At 35.0% G+C, this 23,134-nt stretch overlaps 1 protein-coding gene across 1 annotated transcript in view; it reads right to left on the bottom strand.

Annotated features, from left to right (window-relative positions):
• LOC127855129 (uncharacterized) overlaps window positions 1-23,134 on the bottom strand; it is a 43,736-nt gene that overhangs the window by 20,178 nt on the left and 424 nt on the right. Inside the window, exons 2-6 of the mRNA XM_052390514.1 lie at window positions 16,418-16,479; window positions 12,089-12,145; window positions 10,378-10,524; window positions 8,094-8,207; window positions 919-1,072 (exon numbers count right to left, since the gene is read on the bottom strand). Coding sequence (XP_052246474.1) covers window positions 919-1,072; window positions 8,094-8,207; window positions 10,378-10,524; window positions 12,089-12,145; window positions 16,418-16,479 — 534 coding nt within the window. The remainder of the gene's footprint in view (window positions 1-918; window positions 1,073-8,093; window positions 8,208-10,377; window positions 10,525-12,088; window positions 12,146-16,417; window positions 16,480-23,134) is intronic.

Genomic DNA, 23,134 nt, shown 5'->3' with positions numbered 1-23,134 from the left:
TTCAAGGATGTCAAACAATACTCACTCAGTCCATGGCTATCCCCTGGCCCTTACACAATGGCAGGACGCAGCATTGCATACTTCAAGGAAGTCAAACAATACTCACTCAGTCCATGGCTATTTCCTTGGCCCGTACACAATGGCAGGACGCAGCACTGCATACTTCAAGGATGTCAAACAATACTCACTCAGTCCATGGCTATCCCCTGGCCCATACACAATGGCAGGACGTAGCACTGCATACTTCAAGAATGTCAAACAATACTCACTCAGTCCAAGGCTATCCCACTGGCCCGTACACTATGGCAGGACGAAGCACTGCATACTTCAAGTACCTCAAACAATACTCACTCAGTCCATGGCTATCCCCTGGCCCGTACACAATGGCAGGATGCAGCACTGCATACTTCAAGGATGTGAAACAATACTCACTCAGTCCATGGCTATCCCCTGGCCCGTACACAATGGCGGGACGCAGCACTGCATACTTCAAGGATGTTAAACAATACTCACTCAGCCCATGGCTATCCCCTGGCCCATACACAATGGCAGGACGCAGCACTGCATACTTCAAGGATGTCAAACAATACTCACTCAGTCCATGGCTATCCCCTGGTCCGTACACAATGGCAGGACGCAGCACTGCATACTTCAAGGATGTCAAACAATACTCACTCAGTCCATGGCTATCCCCTGGCCCATACACTATGGCTGGACGCAGCACTGCATACTTCAAGGATGTCAAACAATACTCACTCAGTCCATGGCTATCCCCTGGCCCATACACTATGGCGGGACGCAGCACTGCATACTTCAAGGATGTCAAACAATACTCACTCAGTCCATGGCTATCCCCTGGCCCATACACAATGGCGGGACGTAGCACTGCATACTTTAAGGATGTCAAACAATACTCACTCAGTCCATGGCTATCCCCTGGCCCATACACAATGGCGGGACGCAGCACAGCATACTTCAAGGACGTGAGCTGCTGTAATTCCTGCTCCACCGCCAGCTTGTGTTCCGCCAGTTTTGTCCAAGGGTCTGGTTTGCAGTCCTCTGTGACACCCTTCTGGTAACAGAAAGGGGACAGAATAAATAAAGCCATTCTTCTCTTTTTAAACCAATTTATTTTAGCTTGATTGAATGGAAAGCCTAAGGCTTATTGAAACACACTCAAGTCCATTTCCTGGGTAGATTCAGTACTTGTTTGTTTTTTAGATCTAAAGAATGCTCCACAGTGTGTATGGAGTCCATGACCTCCGGGTCCCTAGGTGGACACCATATACTTCTGGTTACAGAGTGGAAACAATGATTAAGGGTTATTTGGGTTTAATAACTGTCCTTCTGGTAACAGAATGGGGAAGAGAAATAATAGGTATCATAAGTATAAAAGCCATCTTTCTACATGTATTGACAGAATTGGAAGGAATTAGGTATATTAAATATATACATGTATGTCATCCTTATGTCCAACTGATGGGAAGGAAAAGAGTTTAATTAAAGCTTATTAGGATATTATAACTATCCTTCTGGTAACAGAAACGGGAAGGAAAACAAGGGCTGTTTGTAAAACATGCATGCCCCCCATATGGGCTGTCCGTTGTACTGGCAGCCATTGTGTGAATACGACTTTTGTCACTGTGACCTTGACCTTTGACCTAGTGACCTGAAAATCAATAGGGATCATCTGCAAGTCACGATCAATGTACCTATGAAGTGTCATGATCCTAGGCAAAAGCGTTCTTGAGTTATCATCCGAAAATCATTTTACTATTTCGGGTCACCGTGACCTTGACCTTTGACCTTGTGACCTCAAAATCAATAGGGGTCATCTGCGAGTCATGATCAATCTACCTATGAAGTTTCATGATCCTAGGCATATGTGTTCTAGAGATATCATCCGAAAATCATTTTACTATGTCTGGTCACTGTGACCTTGACCTTTGACCCAGTGACCTGAAAATCAATAGGGGTCATCTGCGAGTCATGATCAATCTACCTATAAAGTTTCATGATCCTAGGCATATGCGTTCTTGAGTTATCATCAGAATATCATTTTACTATTTCGGGTCACCGTGACCTTGACCTTTGACCTAGTGACCTCAAAATCAATAGGGGTCATCTGCAAGTCATGATCAATCTACCTATGAAGTTTCATGATCCTAGGCGTATGTGTTCTTGAGTTATCATCCGGAAATCATTTTACTATTTCGGGTCACTGTGACCTTGACCTTTGACCTAGTGACCTCAAAATCGATAGGGGTCATCTGCGAGTCATGATCAATCTACCCATGAAGTTTCATGATCCTAGGCCCAAGCGTTCTTGAGTTATCGTCTGACAACCACCTGGTGGACGGACCGACCGACCTACCGACCGACGACCGACCTACATGAGCAAAGCAATATACCCCCTCTTCTTCGAAGGGGGGCATAATAATAGGTATGAAAAGTGTACTGGCATCTTTTTTGTTACAGAAGGAGAAAGAATTAGGTACATTAAATATAAATGTCATCCTTTTGTAAATCAAATGGGAAGGAATAGGGGTTAATTAATGGTAATAAGGGTATTGTTACTACCCTTCTTGTAACAGAATGGGAAGGAATAAATTGTGTAAATACCTCTGGTTACACGATTTGACTTAAATACTAGTTTTTTTAACCCACCTGACAAAAGTTTGAACTTGACTCAGATATGGTCAGTAGAAACATGTTGACCAAGTTTCATGCAGATTGAGGTGCAAATAAAGCTTCAAAATTGGTGTAAAGGTTTTCTAAGATTTGACCTGTTGACTAGATTTCAAAATAACTTGACTCAGATTTGAACTAAGAGAAGATATTATCAAGATAAACATTCTGGAAAAGTTTTGTGGAGACTGGGTCATTAATGTGGCTTCTAAAGTGGTAACATATTTTTTCTTATATTTGATGTGGAAACCTAAATTTTAAACACACTTAACCAAGATATGAACTTGGCCTAGTATTGTAAAGACAAATAATTGGACCAAATTTAATCAACATTAAGTGAAAAATCTGGCCTCAGGAGTGGTTAAAATCTTAAATATTATTACACACATCCCACAAATATAATATGGCAACTAATGGACATAAACAGTGACTAAACACAATATCTCACTTTGTGCTCAGGTGAGCTTTAATAAACAATCTTAACCTTTTACCACTAAGATACGTATTTTGATGCATTTATAATCCCTTAGAAAGTTAAATTTAATTAATGACCTTTCTTACATGATTTAAGTTTTAAAGGCTTCATTTCCAACCCTTAGATACTGATGAGCAGCAAACAGCATAAAACCTGAACAGACTGCGAGTTACAGGACCACATAACATAAGAATAAGTGGATAAGTGCAAGAAAATTGAAGTGGATAAGTGCAAGTGCACATTTTCACTCATATGTTATAACATGATAATTTTAAGTTTTAATAGAACAGAGTGGGGCACCTAATTCCAAATGTGCATCTCTTACCAAACATACAATCATGTATACTTTGTTTTAAATCATGCTTGATTCTACCATATCACCTCTCTCATTGTCTAAAATAAATGTTTTCGAGTTAAAAACAAGATAAGACTGTGAAACTCTAAAAATCACTGATTTTACCCACCCAAAGGAAAAGTGAAATGTTTGTTAATAAATTTGAAGTTCAAACATTAATAGATGACTTAGTTGAATTTGAGTAGAGTGTGACTGTGTTCTTTATCAGATGCACAAATTTCACGAGGGCGTCAAATACCAAAGGAATTGAAAATACACACAAAAATATTGTGTGCTGCTAGAACTGAGACCAAAATTGTCATTATGCCTCATTTAACCCTTTCCCACTTAGAAGCAAAGTGAAAATGGCTATGTACAAACAGCATAACACTAGAACAGCCTGCAAGTAACTCGCAGTCTGTTCAGGTTTTATGCTTATCAGTATCTAAGGTTTGGAGCTGAAGCCTTAAAAACTTAAATCTAGTAACAAAGGTCTTAAATTAAATTTTACTTTATAAGGGACTTCAAATGCGTGAAAATATGTATCTAAGTGGAATAGGGTTAAAGGGTGGCATTTGACAATAAATACGAAGAGCAAATGGTATTTTTTCACTTTTAAACCAAAATTCAGGAGTTGTAATGTTTAATGACAAAAATGGTCATGTAATTTTTTTTCTGACTTGTTAAAAGTGATGTCCTATGAACTCTATATATCTGTGTAAATTGGAAGGCAAAGTAATCTCTGAATAGTATTTTCTATCAAGTAAAACATTAAACAGCAATTCAGGTATTCAGAAATGCATTTACAATACATTTGCGAAGATCTGGTATTTCAAACATGTTTGGCATTCGAATCCTGTCTGTTTGGTGATAGATTCCAAAATGTGTCATATTCAGCACTCATTTATTTCATAAAAATAATAGCCAGTTGTAAAGATGTGTAACATTTTTTGTATGTTCATTTCTTATGAAAATTTAATATTTAAGTTTTTTAAGAAATCTTTAAATGATAAAGAGTCCAGCATGTCAAACGTTAATTTCATTGTGGTTCAATTAATGTAATAGCATTTTACCAAAAATTGTTTGTAAAACTTGCACATCAAAAAGTACTGTAAACTATGAATTAACAAGGGACAAAATTTTCACAAAACCAGGTTTTCATTGTGAAAAAAAATCTGATAAAGGGAGACAACTCAAACTATTTCGCGCGACACACCGTCCAATGATGGTGAACAAATGTGCCAAATGATTTTAAAATCTGACAATGAACGACATAGTTATGGCTCGGACAAGCTCATTTATGGCCATTTTTGACCTTTGAACTCAAAGTGTGACCTTGACCTTGGAGATATAGACGTAATTATTTCGCGCGACACACCGTCCAATGATGGTGAACAAATGTGCCAAATGATTTTAAAATCTGACAATGAACGACATAGTTATGGCCCGGACAAGCTTGTTCCGCCAGCCCGCCAGCCAGCCAGCCAGCCCGCCAGCCAGCCAGCCCGCCAGCATTCGCCAATCTAATAACCAGAAAACCTGGTTAAAAACCTGGTTAAAAAACCTGGTTAATAAAAACCTGGTTAAAAATCAATAAAAAAATTGGAAAAACAAATAAAATTGTTAACAATCGGTCAAAAGGCCCTAAGTTGCTCACCTGTGACCCAAATAACCGGGAGCTTTTTTAGCTGCATTTGTGATGTTTGTGTAATAAAAGTGGCTTCTGACTCAGATTTTTTACCAAAAGGCATTTTTTTACTAGGCTGAGATGCCAATAGAACAAAATATTAGTGTTCTGATCAAGTACCATGCTCATTTATGATAAAAACAAATGACTTTTAGTGTGATAACCATTTCAAACCCACCCAAGACATCATTTAAAAAAATGTTCTGAGCAAGTTTCATGAAGAATTGGCAAACAATGTGACTGCTTGAGTGAAGCCATAAGGAAAACTACTTAGCCCCCACCCAGCCCCTTGGCAAGCATATTTTGTATCAAACTTTGCATATATATTTCATATATGGAAATACAGGTTTGCCACATTGACAATTACATATGCTTCAAGTAAAAGAAATAATTAAGCAACCAAAACTCAAAGCCCTTCCAATCAACTTCCATGCATCATGCATGCAAAAACTGCCTCTTTTTGTAAAATCTGACTTTTTAATAAACAAGTTACTTAAGAACTTTTAAGGACATGAACCAAAAGGCAGAGCCCTTATATATATATATATATATATATATATATATATATATATATATATATGTATATAACATCCATGCAAAAGAAAAAAAGGACATTTGTTACAGATAATGAATCTTAATTACCAATAATGCTATCAAAAAATCTAATAGTAAAACCAGTCCAAAAGTTAGACCAATAAAAGGCACTGCAAAATATGCAAAATCTGAAGGGCCCTAAATTACTTGAACCCAACTAAGTGAAAAACATCTTAAGTTAAATAAGTTCCTTAAGAATAGTTAGATGTTTATCCTGCATAAATTGTGGTTTCATATTATACTCTTGTCATTCATTGAACTCCACCATAATATCATTAGGATGAGCAAGTTTTATTTTGATGTGACCAAAAATGGCACTTCTAGTGTCAATAAGGTTTCAATATTGACATACATGTATAAAACAAACTGCACCTCCTCCTTTATGTCATGTTTTTTAACGGACTGGAAGCATTTTCTAACTCGGAAATATTATTTAAACAAATGTTCTGAGAAAGTTTCATGATGATTGGACCAATCAGTGTTGAAATCAGACGAGATATAATTGTTCAGAGCAAGTTTCGTGAAAATTGAAAAATAAATGTGGCCTCTGAATTATTAATAAGGCAAATGTGAATGATAGAAAATGCACCACAAACAAAAGGTGACGACATTAGCTCACAGTGAGCATGTGGTGAGCTCAGGAGAGCTAAAAAACGATTTAGTTTAATGCATCACATTAAAATTTAGCCTACAAACTGTATACAAACAGTAAAAGAATGAGCTACACAGGTTTCAAAATGAAAGTACAAACATGAAATATTACACAAAAATGCTAACAAAAATCTGCAAACTGAACGTGTTCTAAGGGTCAACTAAATACTTCGCTACTTTATTGCCCTAACAAATGACTCTTTGAAATTAACTAACAATATTGGTAATTGGATGTAATGAAAAGCAGTCATGAACAATACATGTAGTCTTAAAATAAAAACATAAACAATTTGATGTATTTATGACAAGATTTTTTGTCAGTAGCAATTTCTTTATGATCAACACAATTCTTGAAATACATTGCTCAAAAACTCTAAAATTGATGTAACTTTGTAATTTTATCGTGAATTACAAGTTTACAAAGATGTCAATATAATTTAAGGAGGCACCTAAATGTGTTTTGTTTAGCTTTATATTTAGGCAATGAGAAGGCTGAATCTATTAAAATGATATCAAAAACCTTTATAGAAATCCGAAATATGTGCAGAACTTTCAAACAAATCGAGGCAATCAATAACAAATAGATGAGCACAACAGTGACTAAATGCTCCTTTATTCTTCTCCAAAACAGTCTAAGGGGAACATAATTAAAAAAACAACCTTATCATAATTCATTTCAATTAAATAATTTCTGCGAAATAGCTGACCCTTAAAGCAAAACATAAAATAAAAACAATTTGCTGGAAAATCACATAACAAACAACTCTGGTGGACATTTATACCTGACTCAGTTATTATTCTGAAATACATACATAATAATAGAAAAAGAACAAAATAATAAACAAGTTTATAGCATCTGAATAATACCTATAAAATGCCCATACATGTACATGTTTGTCAATGTAAATGGTATGAAATTATTAAACCTTGAAAACAATCATTCTTCATGGTATCCACAAATTTACTCAGAAGTCAATATGTTGATACATTTTAAATGGTGCATTGGTTTAAAATCAATCAAATCAAAATGTTATAAGTATCATTAAGCGTCGTCATTTTAGTACTATATTAAAAGTCACATAAATACACAAAATCAACAAATATTTCATAAAATATTTTATAAACTAAAGTTAACCCATCAAAAATCAGTGTTCCTTATAGCAATAGCCAAAAGTTTAACGCTTACTCTGCCGTAAAAATATACAAATTGACAAATACAATTTGTTACATTTGTTTCATTATAAAACCATATTAACACCAACAATGAGAAGGTTTTTAAAGTTGGGCCGTACATTTGGCTTAATAACAGAAGAGGCCAAGGTTGATTCTAGAAATGTTCCAAAAGTCTTCAAAAAGTATTGTGCAATATGGATTTGTCATTATCAACACAAATATAAATACTCTAATTAAATACAGCTTTATTTCACTTTAGTATTTTTCCTCAATGTACTGCTCAGACAAATTGTTAAGCTTTAAATATAATTAGGTTTGAACTAGGAAAATGCTTGCAAGTTCACGCTTACAAATACTACTGCAATTTAAGAATTGTTGTCACAAAACCTGTCAGTAAATCAATTACCCGGGTACTTCAAAACATCCCTTCATGCAAGCCCTGGCAAAAGCATTTTTCAAAATGTTTTATGAACCTGATCTGATATAATTACCTTTTCACTGGAGGCCATTTGTCCGGAAGACATTTCTATGTAGAACTTGATGTTACGCTTTTCAGCTTCCTTTGCACAGTTCAAGCTCAGTCTTACAATGCCCTCACTGTAAACCTGTTGGTCAAGATGTAACTTCTTAGTTTCAGAAGATAAATAATTTAGATACACGTATAAATATATAAGATCTGGCAAGAGCTGTCATATCATACCATATTTTATTAAACGAGTTCAGGAATTTGTTAGTAGGCGAGCTTTTGGCGAGCTTACTAACGAATTTCCTCAACAAGTTTAATAAAATAATAAAATATGGTATGATATGACAACTCCTGCCAGATCTTTTTTATCACATACTTTTAAATAAGCAAATTAATTAAATATTTACGCAAACATAATGATAAATCCTGAATGTTGTTTACATTTCGTGAAACGTCATTTCAGCAAAATAACAAAATTCGATTCGTCAATCGAGCGAAAATAAGCCAATGAAAACACTTAAAAAGTATATTACACATGCAATGTCATGTGCAAGATAAAAATATTCCTTATGGTTATATTACATGGGAAACAGGGTATGGCATGTGATAAATTAATATATTATCAAGTTAGTTGACTTTACTAGCAAATGGAAATCATTGTTGATAACTTAAGACATCTTACCTCTCCCTCAAATTTTAACCAGAAAATCATTAATTCTTTCTTGAAGTAATTAACTATATATGGCATAAAAATAACATAATATTTGTTTCACATCCTACAATGGACCCAGAAAATTTGCCATAATCCAAAACACAGGAACATAATTCAAATTGTTTTGTTTGTCAATTGAATTAGGAAAAACTTCAAATACATCAAATATTGTGCATATTTAGAGGCAAACTTTTACAAACTGGTCATCAATAAATTTAGCATAAGAGTTAACACATTTATGCCTAGCGTCTAGAAAAAAGGCCTTGGCAAACAGCCAAGACCCAGATGAGACGCCACATGATGCGGCATCTCATCAGGGTCTGCGCTGTTTGTTTTGCTTAAAGGAATTTCTGTAAGAAATATTCTAACAAGAGCACCGCATAACGGGTGCCATGCTCGGCTGCGAAAGCTTGTCAGAATTTTTTTTTTTTAAGCTCACAGTGACCTTGACCTTGGACCTAGTGACCCAACAAGAGATGTGTTTGTCTGAAACACAATGCCCTACTGGGCCGCATTGAAATAAAATTTCTATTTATCATTTGGCAGGTATAGAAGTCATATCCCTTTTAAAGGTTATTACTTGCCTTGACTTTGTCCAATCCAACGGGAGGAGGGGGAGAGAGGGTCTCACGGTCAATTATGACCATGTCAGACATCACTGACAACCAAGGCCTGTGGTTTAACAGAGATCATAGCCAGAGTTGCTATGGACATAAGTCCACAGATATGTAATGAACATCAAAGAAATGATAATTATATCATTTAAAAAAAAACTTTGACTAATCAATCATTTGGGTTATAAATAATCTAAATAATAAATTTGTACAGTAACTGTGAAAAGAACTTCAATTCTTGGTAAGCAAATATATAATATCAGATTTATAATTATATAAATTACTTCCCTTTAAAATAATTGTCTCTATAAAATCTCTATTTTTAGTAGCAAAAAATTAAAAGCCACTACCGTGACTGTAGATTCACCACCCAAAATGTGCAGCTCCATGAGGTACACATGCATGCCAAATATATAAAGTGGCTATGTTCAATATTGAATAATTATCTCCCTTTAAAGCTTATTACTTCCCTTAAATTTGTATTTTTTACCATAGACTGTAAAGGATGACCTTGACCTTTTACCACAATGTGTTTGTCAGAAACACAATGCCGCCTACTGCGCCGCTTTGATTTATTTAACAAAAACATATACATGGGCAGGTCAGATAACTATGTCCATTTAAAGCTTATTACTTCCCTTGACTTTTTTTCGACCCTAGACCTTGAGGGATGATGTTCACCTTGAAATTTTACCGCTCAAAATGTGCAGCTCCATGAGATACACATGCATGCCAAATGTCAAGTTGCTATCTTCAATATTTAAAAAGTTATGGCCAATGTTAATGTTTTAGCATGACGCCTACGGCGGACGGTGAGCTGGCTATGACAATAGCTCGGGTTTTCTCCAAAAACAGCCTCGCTAAAAATAGAAATAAATATACCAGACATCCCTAATTTTGCAAATAAATCGATCCAATTTAGAAGGATGGGAGAGTCCACTAGGCATAAATGTGTTAATGAAAAAGACAGATTAAATGATTACCTTATCAGACTGCCCATATTTAGTTTCAGCAGCCAAGTTGACGGCAAAGTCAAAGTTTCCCTCATCCAGGGTGAACACATTGCTAACCGACACAGGATTGATTAGATTAGCATGTTTAAATTCAACTACTGGGTTAGCAAAGGCTTCCTGAAAGAAAAAAACTATGAAGTTACAATTAGGTTCACACAACATGTTTGAAAGAAACAACAGCAGTTGAACAAGCAATGACTTTTGTTGAAATGCAATTATATTATGAACTGTATGCAGTGTTGACTCTATAGAGCATGTTTTCAGCAGTTTAAAAGCAATTATTTGAACTCTGAGACAACAACCATGTCCAACTAAATGTCAACTGATTTACTACATTTGTTAATGTTTAGAACCTTGCTGCCTTCCATAAATGCCTGATGGGAAATACCCAGTAAACAGTTTTTTTGTGCTAGATTAACAGATTCATTAACAGAATCAAATAAGTGTTAAAGCAACAAAACGATAATGCAGTTCAAGATATTTGCATGAATTTAGGTCAAATGTATTTTCAAATGTTTCAATTAAAGTAATATTTCACCAAAAAGGGTTATCATTAATCAGCCGCTGGGAGTTCACATTTCTGTGTTGCATATGCCCGATACATTTAATACTAGAGGGTTAAAAATGATGAGAAAATGATAAAGACATAAAAATTAGGGCTGCAACAATATACCGGTATATCGGTATATATCGCAATACGCAATCCGCATATTGTATTGCGATATGATTTTCATCACACCGGTACGAAAATTTTACAAAAATTCATTCACATTTCGTCCAGAAAAGCCATCCGAAATAATGATAAAAAGGTAAACAAAACAAAGCAGTGTAAATTATTTTTTACGTAAAAATAGCATTCTAAAAAGTGTATTATACGGAGTAGCGTTGTTACATGGGAGCATTCATTCGATGCTTTTGAACAGATTATCGTTGAATTAATTGCGCACAGCTGTAAATGTTTCGTTTGATTCTGATTTGAGCATTATTTGTAATCCGAATTTCGGAAACACGCTTCCAAATTTGAATGCTAACGCGACAATAAAAAATTATAGCGTCAAATAAAAAGTGCTTTATCCTTTGTCTCAATAAAAACCGCGCGAAAATTATACAGACATGTAGAACGTCGCATGGAAAGTAAGGGTGTATTTTGTGTTGTATAAAAACGGGAACATCACGTCAGCTGAATTACGCGTGTTCAGTGGGAAAAACGCCCCGGTTGGACGTTATTTCATCACATCTTTAAATAGTAACAATTGCAAAAATGTATTTGATACTTAAGAAAATTTGCGAATGTTTGTGTTTCTTATTATTCTTGAGCACATTTATAGTAAATATTTACCAGAATTTGCTTTAAAATTGGAATTTAAGGGATTATCGGGTAATTGGCAAGTTATAATTTTGGTACAAGTTAGCAATATATTGCGATATATTGCAATACGGGTTTTTGAACTGACAATATATTGCGATACGGTTTTTGGCGTATTGTTGCAGCACTAATAGAAATCGCTGGTGTATGAAGGGATAAAGGGAACTGAATACATCCCTCAATAAATTGAGCTTGACCTGTTTTAACAGGCATGATTGTATGTATCATGAAATAAGCTGATTGAATTGGATGACCTTAGGTCAAGGTCTATCTTCCAACTCAATGATTTAACTGTATCAAGATGATAAGATTCACCTTATGAACTGAATTCATCCAAGCCATCGGAGGTGGAACTTTGTCAGAAACACGAATCTGAAACAAATGAATAAAGTGAAGATAGGAAGAATTAATACTAATTAAGCATTTGGCAATCAACTATAAATCCATGTTTAATTTATTTTAAACAGGCATTGATTCCAGTTTTTTTAGTACATTGATTTAACTGAATTTTTATTTAATTTTTTAGAAAGGTTATATGATTGTTAGAATAAGTCAGTAAAAATGTAATTACTGGTAAATTTTAACATACTGATTTACTCCTGAGACATCACTAGCTATAGCAGGAGACTAAGAATGTTACCAAAACTGTATCACCTTATTGCTTTCACTGAGACATCACTAGCTATAGCAGGAGACTAAGAATGTTACCAAAACTGTATCACCTTATTGCTTTCACTGAGACATCACTAGCTATAGCAGGAGACTAAGAATGTTACCAAAACTGTATCACCTTACAGGCTTTTTCCGCTCCATTTTGGGAAAACGCCACACTGGAATTTTGGGAATTTCGCGTCGTGAAAACCCCCATTTTGGGAAAAAAAATAATCGCAAAATTGGCTCAATTGGGAAAAATTATCGCATGTAAATTATTTAAAACAGTGTTTCTTATATTTCAAAGAAGCCGTTAACTGGTAAATAACGACTATTTTGATAACTTATTATTAAAATTTTACAAAATATTATGAACATGTGTGATTAGTGCAGGTTTTTTAATCTGAATTTGGGAAAAAGGCTTGGCCTTTTTGAGGTGAAAAAAATCGCGGGAAGCGCCGGATTTTGAGGAAAAAAGGAAAGTCTTAAATAATCATTAACATATTTTACAGTTCTTAAAACAAATTCAAGGCAACAGATAATTTAATTATGCAATACTTTCTATTTTCTACACCAGATCAGGTCAACTTATATATTAAAAGGGTAAAAAAAAAAAAAAAAAAAAAAAAAATTTTTTTTTTTTTTTTTTTAATTGGGAATTTTTTTTTCATTTGGGAAAAAACAACCAGATTTGCATTGGGAATGGGGCCGAATTTCGGACCCGTGGCATAGGGCGGAAAAAGCCTGCCTTATTGCTTTCACTGAGACATCACTAGCTATAGCAGGAGACTAAGAATGTTACCAAAACTGTATCACCTTATTGCTTTCACTGAGACATCACTAGCTATAGCAGGAGGCTAAGAATGTTACCAAAACTGTATAACCTTATTGCTTTCACTGAGACATCACTAGCTATAGCAGGAGGCTAAGAATGTTACCAAAACTGTATAACCTTATTGCTTTCACTGAGACATCACTAGCTATAGCAGGAGGCTAAAAATGTTACCAAAACTGTATCACCTTCAGTGCTCCAGCTAGGATTTGAAAAGGGCAGGGGGGCTTTTTTGTCAAAAGGGCACTTTCGACGCGCAGTATATTGTCAAACGGGCACTTTCGACGCGCAGTATTTTGTGAAAAGGGCACGTTCGAGCGCGCGGGTGTTTCTGGAATGCTTCCTATTGCATTTTAATTTATATGTTATAAATAATTGTATTATTCCCATTCTTATTAAACCATTCAAATATAATGTCTACAATGAGGATTAAAATAATGACAATGAAATAAGAGGTTTATGAATTATCATATGTAAAAAAAAAAAAAAAATTTTTTTTTATTTTTTTTTGAGAGGGGGGGGGGGGGGCAGGGCGGGGGTTCGGGGGAGCAGGGCGGAGGTTCGGGAGAGCAGGGCGCGGCGCCCTTCGATTTAGGCCTAGCTGGAGCACTGACCTTATTGCTTTCACTGAGACATCACTAGCTATAGCAGGAGGCTAAGAATGTTACCAAAACTGTATAACCTTATTGCTTTCACTGAGACATCACTAGCTATAGCAGGAGACTAAGAATGTTACCAAAACTGTATCACCTTATTGCTTTCACTGAGACATCACTAGCTAAAGCAGGAGACTAAGAATGTTACCAAAACTGTATCACCTTATTGCTTTCACTGAGACATCACTAGCTATAGCAGGAGACTAAGAATGTTACCAAAACTGTATCACCTTATTGCTTTCACTGAGACATCACTAGCTATAGCAGGAGGCTAAGAATGTTACCAAAACTGTATCACCTTATTGCTTTCACTGAGACATCACTAGCTATAGCAGGAGACTAAGAATGTTACCAAAACTGTATCACCTTATTGCTTTCACTGAGACATCACTAGCTATAGCAGGAGACTAAGAATGTTACCAAAACTGTATCACCTTATTGCTTTCACTGAGACATCAATAGCTATAGCAGGAGGCTAAGAATGTTACCAAAACTGTATAACCTTATTGCTTTCACTCAGACATCACTAGCTATAGCAGAAGGCTAAGAATGTTACCAAAACTGTATAACCTTATTGCTTTCACTGAGACATCACTAGCTATAGCAGGTGACTAAGAATGTTACCAAAACTGTATCACCTTATTGCTTTCACTGAGACATCACTAGCTATAGCAGGAGGCTAAGAATGTTACCAAAACTGTATCACCTTATTGCTTTCACTGAGACATCAATAGCTATAGCAGGAGGCTAAGAATGTTACCAAAACTGTATCACCTTATTGCTTTCACTGAGACATCACTAGCTATAGCAGGAGACTAAGAATGTTACCAAAACTGTATCACCTTATTGCTTTCACTGAGACATCACTAGCTATAGCAGGAGACTAAGAATGTTACCAAAACTGTATCACCTTATTGCTTTCACTGAGACATCACTAGCTATAGCAGGAGACTAAGAATGTTACCAAAACTGTATCACCTTATTGCTTTCATTGAGACATCACTAGCTATAGCAGGAGACTAAGAATGTTACTAAAACTGTATCACCTTATTGCTTTCACTGAGACATCACTAGCTATAGCAGGAGACTAAGAATGTTACCAAAACTGTATCACCTTATTGCTTTCACTGAGACATCACTAGCTATAGCAGGAGGCTAAGAATGTTACCAAAACTGTATCACCTTATTGCTTTCACTGAGACATCACTAGCTAAAGCAGGAGACCAAGAATGTTACCAAAACTGTATCACCTTATTGCTTTCACTGAGACATCACTAGCTATAGCAGGAGTCTAAGAATGTTACCAAAACTGTATCACCTTATTGCTTTCACTGAGACATCACTAGCTATAGCAGGAGACTAAGAATGTTACCAAAACTGTATCACCTTATTGCTTTCACTGAGACATCACTAGCTATAGCAGGAGACTAAGAATGTTACCAAAACTGTATAACCTTATTGCTTTCACTCAGACATCACTAGCTATAGCAGGAGACTAAGAATGTTACCAAAACTGTATCACCTTATTGCTTTCACTGATTAAAATACAATGAATTGTGATATGAATTTTTCACACACATAAACTTGATGAATGTGTTATGATGTTTGATATATTATTTCATACCTAAATACTATTTGACTCAATACATGTGTAATCATTTTTCTGCTATTTATTATTATTATTTTTATTATTATTATTACACCGGATTTATATAGCGCCCTTTTCATGCAAGAGTGTACGTTCAAAGGCGCTTTACATAAGAACATTTGACGTATCGCAGATACGAATACATTTTGCAACACTGTTTCAAAAGAAATCGATCAAAACTACTCAATTATACTATATAACTACTCTATTATACTATAAGTACTACGTAAAAACATGCACAGTAACCATAGATTAGAAAGATCAACAAGACACTATAAAACTACCCTATGTGTATAGCTATAAGACAATTAATTAAACAATAAAATCTAAAACTTAAACAATAAGTACTACGTAAAACAACAACAAAAAACATGCACAGTTGGCGGAATCAAGCTGGTGTTGTTAAAGTCGGTGGAATCAAGCTGGTGTTGTTCAAGTTGGTGGAATCAAGCTGGTGTTGTTAAAGTTGGAGGAATCAAGCTGGTGTTGTTAAAGTTGGTGGAATCCAGCTGGTGTTGTTAAAGTTGGTGGAATCAAGCTGGTGTTGTTAAAGTTGGTGGAATCAAGCTGGTGTTGTTAAAGTTGGTGGAATCAAGCTGGTATTGTTAAAGTTGGTGGAATCAAGCCAAAGACTTATCAAGTGACTCTTGAATCTGCTTACTGTGTAGAAAGAGTGCCTTAAGAATGCTTTTAAAGTGGGGATATTCTAGGTGCTATGCAGGTGCTGCAACAATTTTAATATGTCAGTATCAAATTCAAAGACCAGATAGAATCCCACCAGACCACAACAGTCATGTTACATTCTCTACTATACATTGAATATTCTACCTAATGAAAACCGTTTTTCTAATACCTACTTTACTTGCGAGATCATTCTTCACCAAGAACAATACAAAGTTGCGACCTATAAAGCCAGTGCCTGAAATTTAAATAATATAGTCATCATATAAAATCAGGGTAAGATTTCTTCCAAAATTGTATAATTACCGGTATTATTATGTCAGCCAAGAAGAAATAGCAATTTTTAATTAGGCATCATTAATGGGTTTTACAATTTCTGAAAAGTAAAGTGAACACAACCTGTTAGCTGTAATATGTCATTGTGTTAAAAAAGTATCAACTTTTACCACAAGTTTGATTAGTCTCCCATAGGACTCATGAAACAATATTATTGCTAGTGTAAATACACTATTTTGTAATTAACCACTTACTTGGTCTGACAGTTATGAGGGAAAGCTAGGTATACCATATACCTCTTGAGTCATGGGTAATTTTCTTATAAGTGTCACAGGTGGTTAGTGTGTGGCTATGATATTAATCAGTGAAAATATCATTTTGAATGATAAATAATCAAAATATAACGAAAAATCAACTTTTCTGAAAAAAAACATTCACTATCAAAAATGTATATAAATAACAAGGTATCCAGGCAACTCCAACTCCGAAAACAGGGTGCATCGCTTATTGAAATGCGCGCGCAGGCCGGGAACCTCGCTCTTGCTTTATCTACTTTCAGTTTTAATAGAAACATCCACAGACGATGCATGCATTATAATTAACAACGGGTACCTAAAAAAAAATAAAAGAAAAAAATGCATTGCCATCAAGCGCCTTTGCTTAGAAACATGATTTGAACAAAACATAAACATATTGTGTTGTGATGAAATACAAATTTATATGTAACAGGGGTGGCGAAATCTAAAATAAAAGCTGCGCCATGAGCGCATGATACGCCCGTCGTTCGCCAATGAAGTAGTAAGGTAATAAATAACCCTTTGAATCATTTTTTTACTTCAGTTTATTTGTATTTGAATACATGGTTTATTTTATAAGTACATGAGCATGGAAATAACGAAATTTTGACGAACAAAGTCCCATAACTCTGGAACGACAATTCAGAATTCCGTCAAAAACGAAAGGGGATCAGGGTTTATCAATATTAAGATTGTGTTGAAATTTGAAAAAAATCCATCGAAGGATATTTGAGCTACAGTAGGACATTCAATGAAATCACGAAATTTTGACGAACAAAGTCCCATAACTCTGGAACGACAATTCAGAATTCCGTCAAAAACGAAAGGGGATCAGGGTTTATCAATATTAAGATTGTGTTAAAATTTGAAGAAAATCTGTCAAAGGATATTTGACGTAGCGTACGACATTAACAGACGGACGGACGGACGGACAGACGGACGCGGGGTATACCATAATACGTCCCGTCATAGACGGGCGTATAAAAAATCCATCGGGGGATATTTGAGCTACGGTAGGATACATGAACAACAATAACATTTAAGGTCACAGTGACCTTGACCTTAGAATGAATGACCTTGAAATGACCAGTGGTCATCTAAGTGTGCTTGCAAACCTTCATGTCAAGTTTGAAGACTCTATGTCCAAGCATACCAAAGTTATAACAATTTTAACATTTTAACATTTAAGGTCACAGTGACCTTGACCTTCAAATGAATGACATTGAAATGACCAGTGGTCATCTTCTAGTACTGGCCAATCTTTATTTCAAGTTTGAAGACTCTAGGTACAAGCATACCAAAGTTATAACATGAAATAAGAACTTTAACATTTTTACATTCAAGGTCACAGTGACCTTGACCTTCAAATGAATGACCTTGAAATGTCCAGGGGTTACTTACTAGTTCTGGCCAACCTTCATGTCAAGTTTCAAGACTCTAGGTCCAAGCATACCAAAGTTATAACAACTTTAACATTTTTACATTCAAGGTCACAGTGACCTTGACCTTCAAATGAATGACCTTGAAATGTCCAGTGGTTACTTACTAGTTCTGGCCAACCTTCATGTCAAGTTTCAAGACTCTAGGTCCAAGCATACCAAAGTTATAACAACTTTAACATTTTTATATAGCTACAGTAGGACATTCAATGAAATCACGAAATTTTGACGAACAAAGTCCCATAACTCTGGAACGACAATTCAGAATTCCGTCAAAAACGAAAGGGGATCAGGGTTTATCAATATTAAGATTGTGTTGAAATTTGAAAAAAATCCATCGAAGGATATTTGAGCTACAGTAGGACATTCAATGAAATCACGAAATTTTGACGAACAAAGTCCCATAACTCTGGAACGACAATTCAGAATTCCGTCAAAAACGAAAGGGGATCAGGGTTTATCAATATTAAGATTGTGTTAAAATTTGAAGAAAATCTGTCAAAGGATATTTGATGTAGCGTACGACATTAACAGACGGACGGACGGACGGACGGACGGACAGACGGACGGACAGACGGACGGACAGACGGACGGACAGACGGACGCGGGGTATACCATAATACGTCCCGTCATAGACGGGCGTATAAAAACTAAACTTGTCCACGGACAACCATTTAGGAAATTTACTTGTCCGTTGCTGAACTACACTTGTCCGTTTATGTTTATGTAAATTATATACGCATTTATTGATAAATGTAAAATAATGTGGAATAAATCAAAATGAGTAACTTGCTTGTTTTAGTTATGGTTGTATTTCCACGGTACATTCATTATAGCAGTATATTATAAACAATATAAAGACTTTCTCACACTTTTAATCTTGCAAAGCCGTGTTTTGATAACTTTTAATCTTGCAAAGCCGTGTTTTGATGATCTAAGTTAGTTCGATACTTTTATGTCCATCTGATTGTAAAAATAAAGAAATCAGTCTGCACACTTTCCAACAGAATGTTGACAATGCAGCATGCTCCCGGTCTCTTATATATAAGGGAGATCACTGCGAAGGAGAGTGTCCGTATTGTAGCTTGATTGCTCCACAAATAGCACTGACAATGTAATCGCATGTCAACATGCAGTTTTGTAAAACTTATTTACAGCTTTAATACAATCTATTTTTTTATATTCCTCGACCCGACTGGTTGTCCATGGACAACTTAATTGCAACAAGAGATGTGTTTGTCAGAAACACACTGCCCCCTATTGCGCCGCTTTGAAATAAAATGTCAATAAATAATTTGGCAGGTTTAGAAATTATCTCCCTTTTAAAACTTATTACTTCCCTTGGATTTGTTTTTTAGACCTTTGATTTTGAAGGATGACCTTGACCTTTCACCACTCAAAATGTGCAACTCCATGAGATACACATGCATGCCAAATATCAAGTTGCTATCTTCAATATTGCAAAAGTTATCGCAAAACTTTAATCAAGGTTAAAGTTTTGGGACACACACAATGAATGACAGACAGACAGACAGACAGGCCAAAAACAATATACCCCCAATCTTTCGATCCGGGGGCATAAAAAATCAGTTGCCCAGACAAGCAAATTTACGACTCGGGCAACTCGGACTTTTGATTTCGCCACCCCTGTGTACACCTTTTTTTTGTTTTTTTTTTATTGAATAAACAATATGACTGTGTCAAACCTTTTTTCTGTAATAAACTGCATCATGTGCAAACGTTGTATCATGCAATAAAACGTGATCTCTACACAAACGACTCAAAAAGAATCCACAACTCAACAAAAAAAATACAACTGATTAACAAAGGTGTACAAACTACTCCTATAAATATGAGGTCGATTTACATCGACCTCATATCGTTTAACGTTATTTTGCAATAGCATCGTTCCGACATGAATTCATGTCGGAAGCTTTAACGGCATCAAATTCATATAACAGCACAGAATAATCATGCAATAAATTATTAAACATAAAATATAAACATTATTTTACTTATTGCATTAGAAAAATGTTTATACAAACTTACAAGTAATGATAGTCCAGACCTTAAAACACTACCACTGTTCAAATTCCATATTGTTGCCATATAGCACTGTGTAAATTGAAAGTTGCATAATGTTACCTCATTGGTCGGTTATAAATACATTGTTTCTCTATATATAGTATTTGATTTAGACGAAAATAATAATTTAAGTGGAATGTCATATTAGTTTTCCATTAAAACTTTGATCTTGCCGTGTGTGTTTATGGACGTTAATAATAATGTTATACTTATTTTTGTATTTCATTAAGAATAAGAACGTGTAGCCCTTTTTGTTAACTGTTTTAGCAAACGATTCGCGGCTTAATAAGACACGGAAAATAGTTAAAGCGACACTTTCATTTAAAGGTTTAATGTGAACAATATTAACTGAAACCTTTTTTGGTATTAATATATTTTATTGACATGTTAAATTCGATACTTGAAAAGGTGTTTAGTCTTTAAAAAGATGTCGCTGATATTGTTAATTTTAATAACTGTTAATATGCTTAATGTTGTATAAGAAATCGAATAGTTTCACTGAGTTGTATTCCCGCCTAAAATCCGATATCGTAAAACGCGCAACGGTTAAGAATAAGGTCTGAATAAGTTTAGGTATTCAGATCCGAATATCAGCAGCTGTGCCAGCTGGGAAGCCCCGTTTTGGCTTTAACAACCGCAAGCGAAACAACATACTTTTTTAAGTCTTTCACTAAGACTCCATGATCACAAGCATAGGTCCCTGCTGTGGCGTATGACACCATAGTGTTATTTAGTATTGGTCGGCACAGTATCTGATCATAAAGAGATAATTGGTTTGTGCTGAACACAGGGCAATAAAACCACAGATCTATCAATAAACAAGATTATTGAGATATCTTTTATTGAACACCGCGATAAAAATGCTCAAACCACGGACTCTAGATTACACGGATAAGAAACATGGCAACATTCTCAGAATCATCACTGCTATATGTGTAATCACCTAACAATTCGTCTAAAAATAATAAATATATTTGAGTTGAAGACGATGTACTGTTGCATAAGTCTGAATAAACTATCTGTCTGCCTGTCTAAATCTAAGCCGTCATCGTCCCAGTGAAAAAAATCTGATTTTGAATAGTTGGACATGATGCCCTGATGTCAAAATACGAAGTGACCCGCGTAACACCGACCGTGATTTTCAAGAATCTTTAATAAATTGATAATTTAAGGTAAATAACATTTCATATAATTATACATAATTCCCTCGTTGATAATTAACAGCAAACGATGAATGTTTTTGACACCCATTTTATTTCAAGTATGCATGCAAAGCAGAATAAAATCGAGAGGATCCGCTATATACGCTGTTTCATCATAAATTTATCACCCTTTCTGTGTTATAAACAAGAGCTGAAATCGTTAATTTATTAAGATGTATTTATAATAAGCTTTATTGATATGTTTCGTGAACAAAATACCACAATATATTCCATAAAAAAATATAATAATCATGGCAAAGGAAATTCAATGGCCGGTTTCTAAACAAAAGCATAATCGCCAAGACCGTAGCATCAGTTCAGTGCGTTAGGAACGCGCGCTTCTTTCTTCCGCCTTCATTCCTTAATTACTTTCGTTTTTAAACAATTTTTTTCTATCGTATACAGAATTCTATTCTATAAGCAAGATGTAATTTTTAAAACTGAACTCCAAATATAAACGCTACAAATTGGTATTAAGTACGAACATGTCAACCGTAAATCAAGATTCTAAAACTCCAAAACGGTATAATATTTGCAAAAGTTTAAGTTATAACTCGCCGGGCTGTCGAAATCAGAAGAACGCTACAAATTGGTATTAAGTACGAACATGTCAACCGTAAATCTAGATTCTAAAACTCCAATACGGTATGATATTTGCAAAAGTTAAAGTTATAACTCGCCTGGCTGTCGAAATCAGAAGAAAAACTTAATATATGTTTGTATATCTGTTTACTACGTAACGTAAGCTTTCTAATGATATATAATTTGTCAAAATCGGCCGAGAAATGAAACTATAATTCAACAAAAGACGTGAGTGGGTACATCAAAATGTATAACCTCGGCGCTTCGCTGTACGCTAATTGTACAAGATCGATAGCCACAACACGGTAAAACGCGCGGTGGTAAAACATAAAATGTGTATTTCTTGTGTTTATCTCGCTATAAATCCATTAATAACAACGGGAGTATACTAAAACGTATATTTTTTTAAAGAGGAATTAATAAGCAACAAGATAACGTATAAACCAATAAAATCGGATGAATAGTTTTTGCATAAGATTGAATTTACGACAGGATCATTGCAAAGATCGATAGCCACAACACGGTAAAACGCGCGGTGGTAAAACATAAAATGTGTATTTCTTGTGTTTATCCCGCTATAAATCCATTAATAACAACGGGAGTATACTAAAACGTATATTTTTTTTAAGAGGTCAAATACTCGAATCATCTCCTATCAATATACACTCCGTGATACAACTGGTAGTTTAAACACACACATATAGGTTTCATTTAATTAAAAAGTACAGAAAGCTAAAAAGTGATGTGGTTTGTTGTACAACAACAATTGGTTTTGTGTAACCTATTCAAAAAATAATTTCGTTCAGGATAATTCAATGTAATTCTATAAACGACAAACACACTTCGTGTGTTGTGTATGTCTATTTTAAAAAATGTACATAAGTGGTTTAAAAGCACAATTTTTACACATTTAAGAGGTAATCGCTCACATTTATGTCTAATTAATTATAATTTTATGCATTAGCAAAGATTTAACGAGAAAAACTGAAGTTTAAGTTGAACTCAATTTGCTA

This window comes from Dreissena polymorpha, chromosome 13 (assembly GCF_020536995.1).
Source record: "Dreissena polymorpha isolate Duluth1 chromosome 13, UMN_Dpol_1.0, whole genome shotgun sequence".
Taxonomy (NCBI): Eukaryota; Metazoa; Mollusca; class Bivalvia; order Myida; family Dreissenidae; genus Dreissena; species Dreissena polymorpha.
The sequence above is the reverse complement of the archived record's forward strand: the minus strand, read 5'-3'. Positions and strand labels throughout refer to the sequence as shown.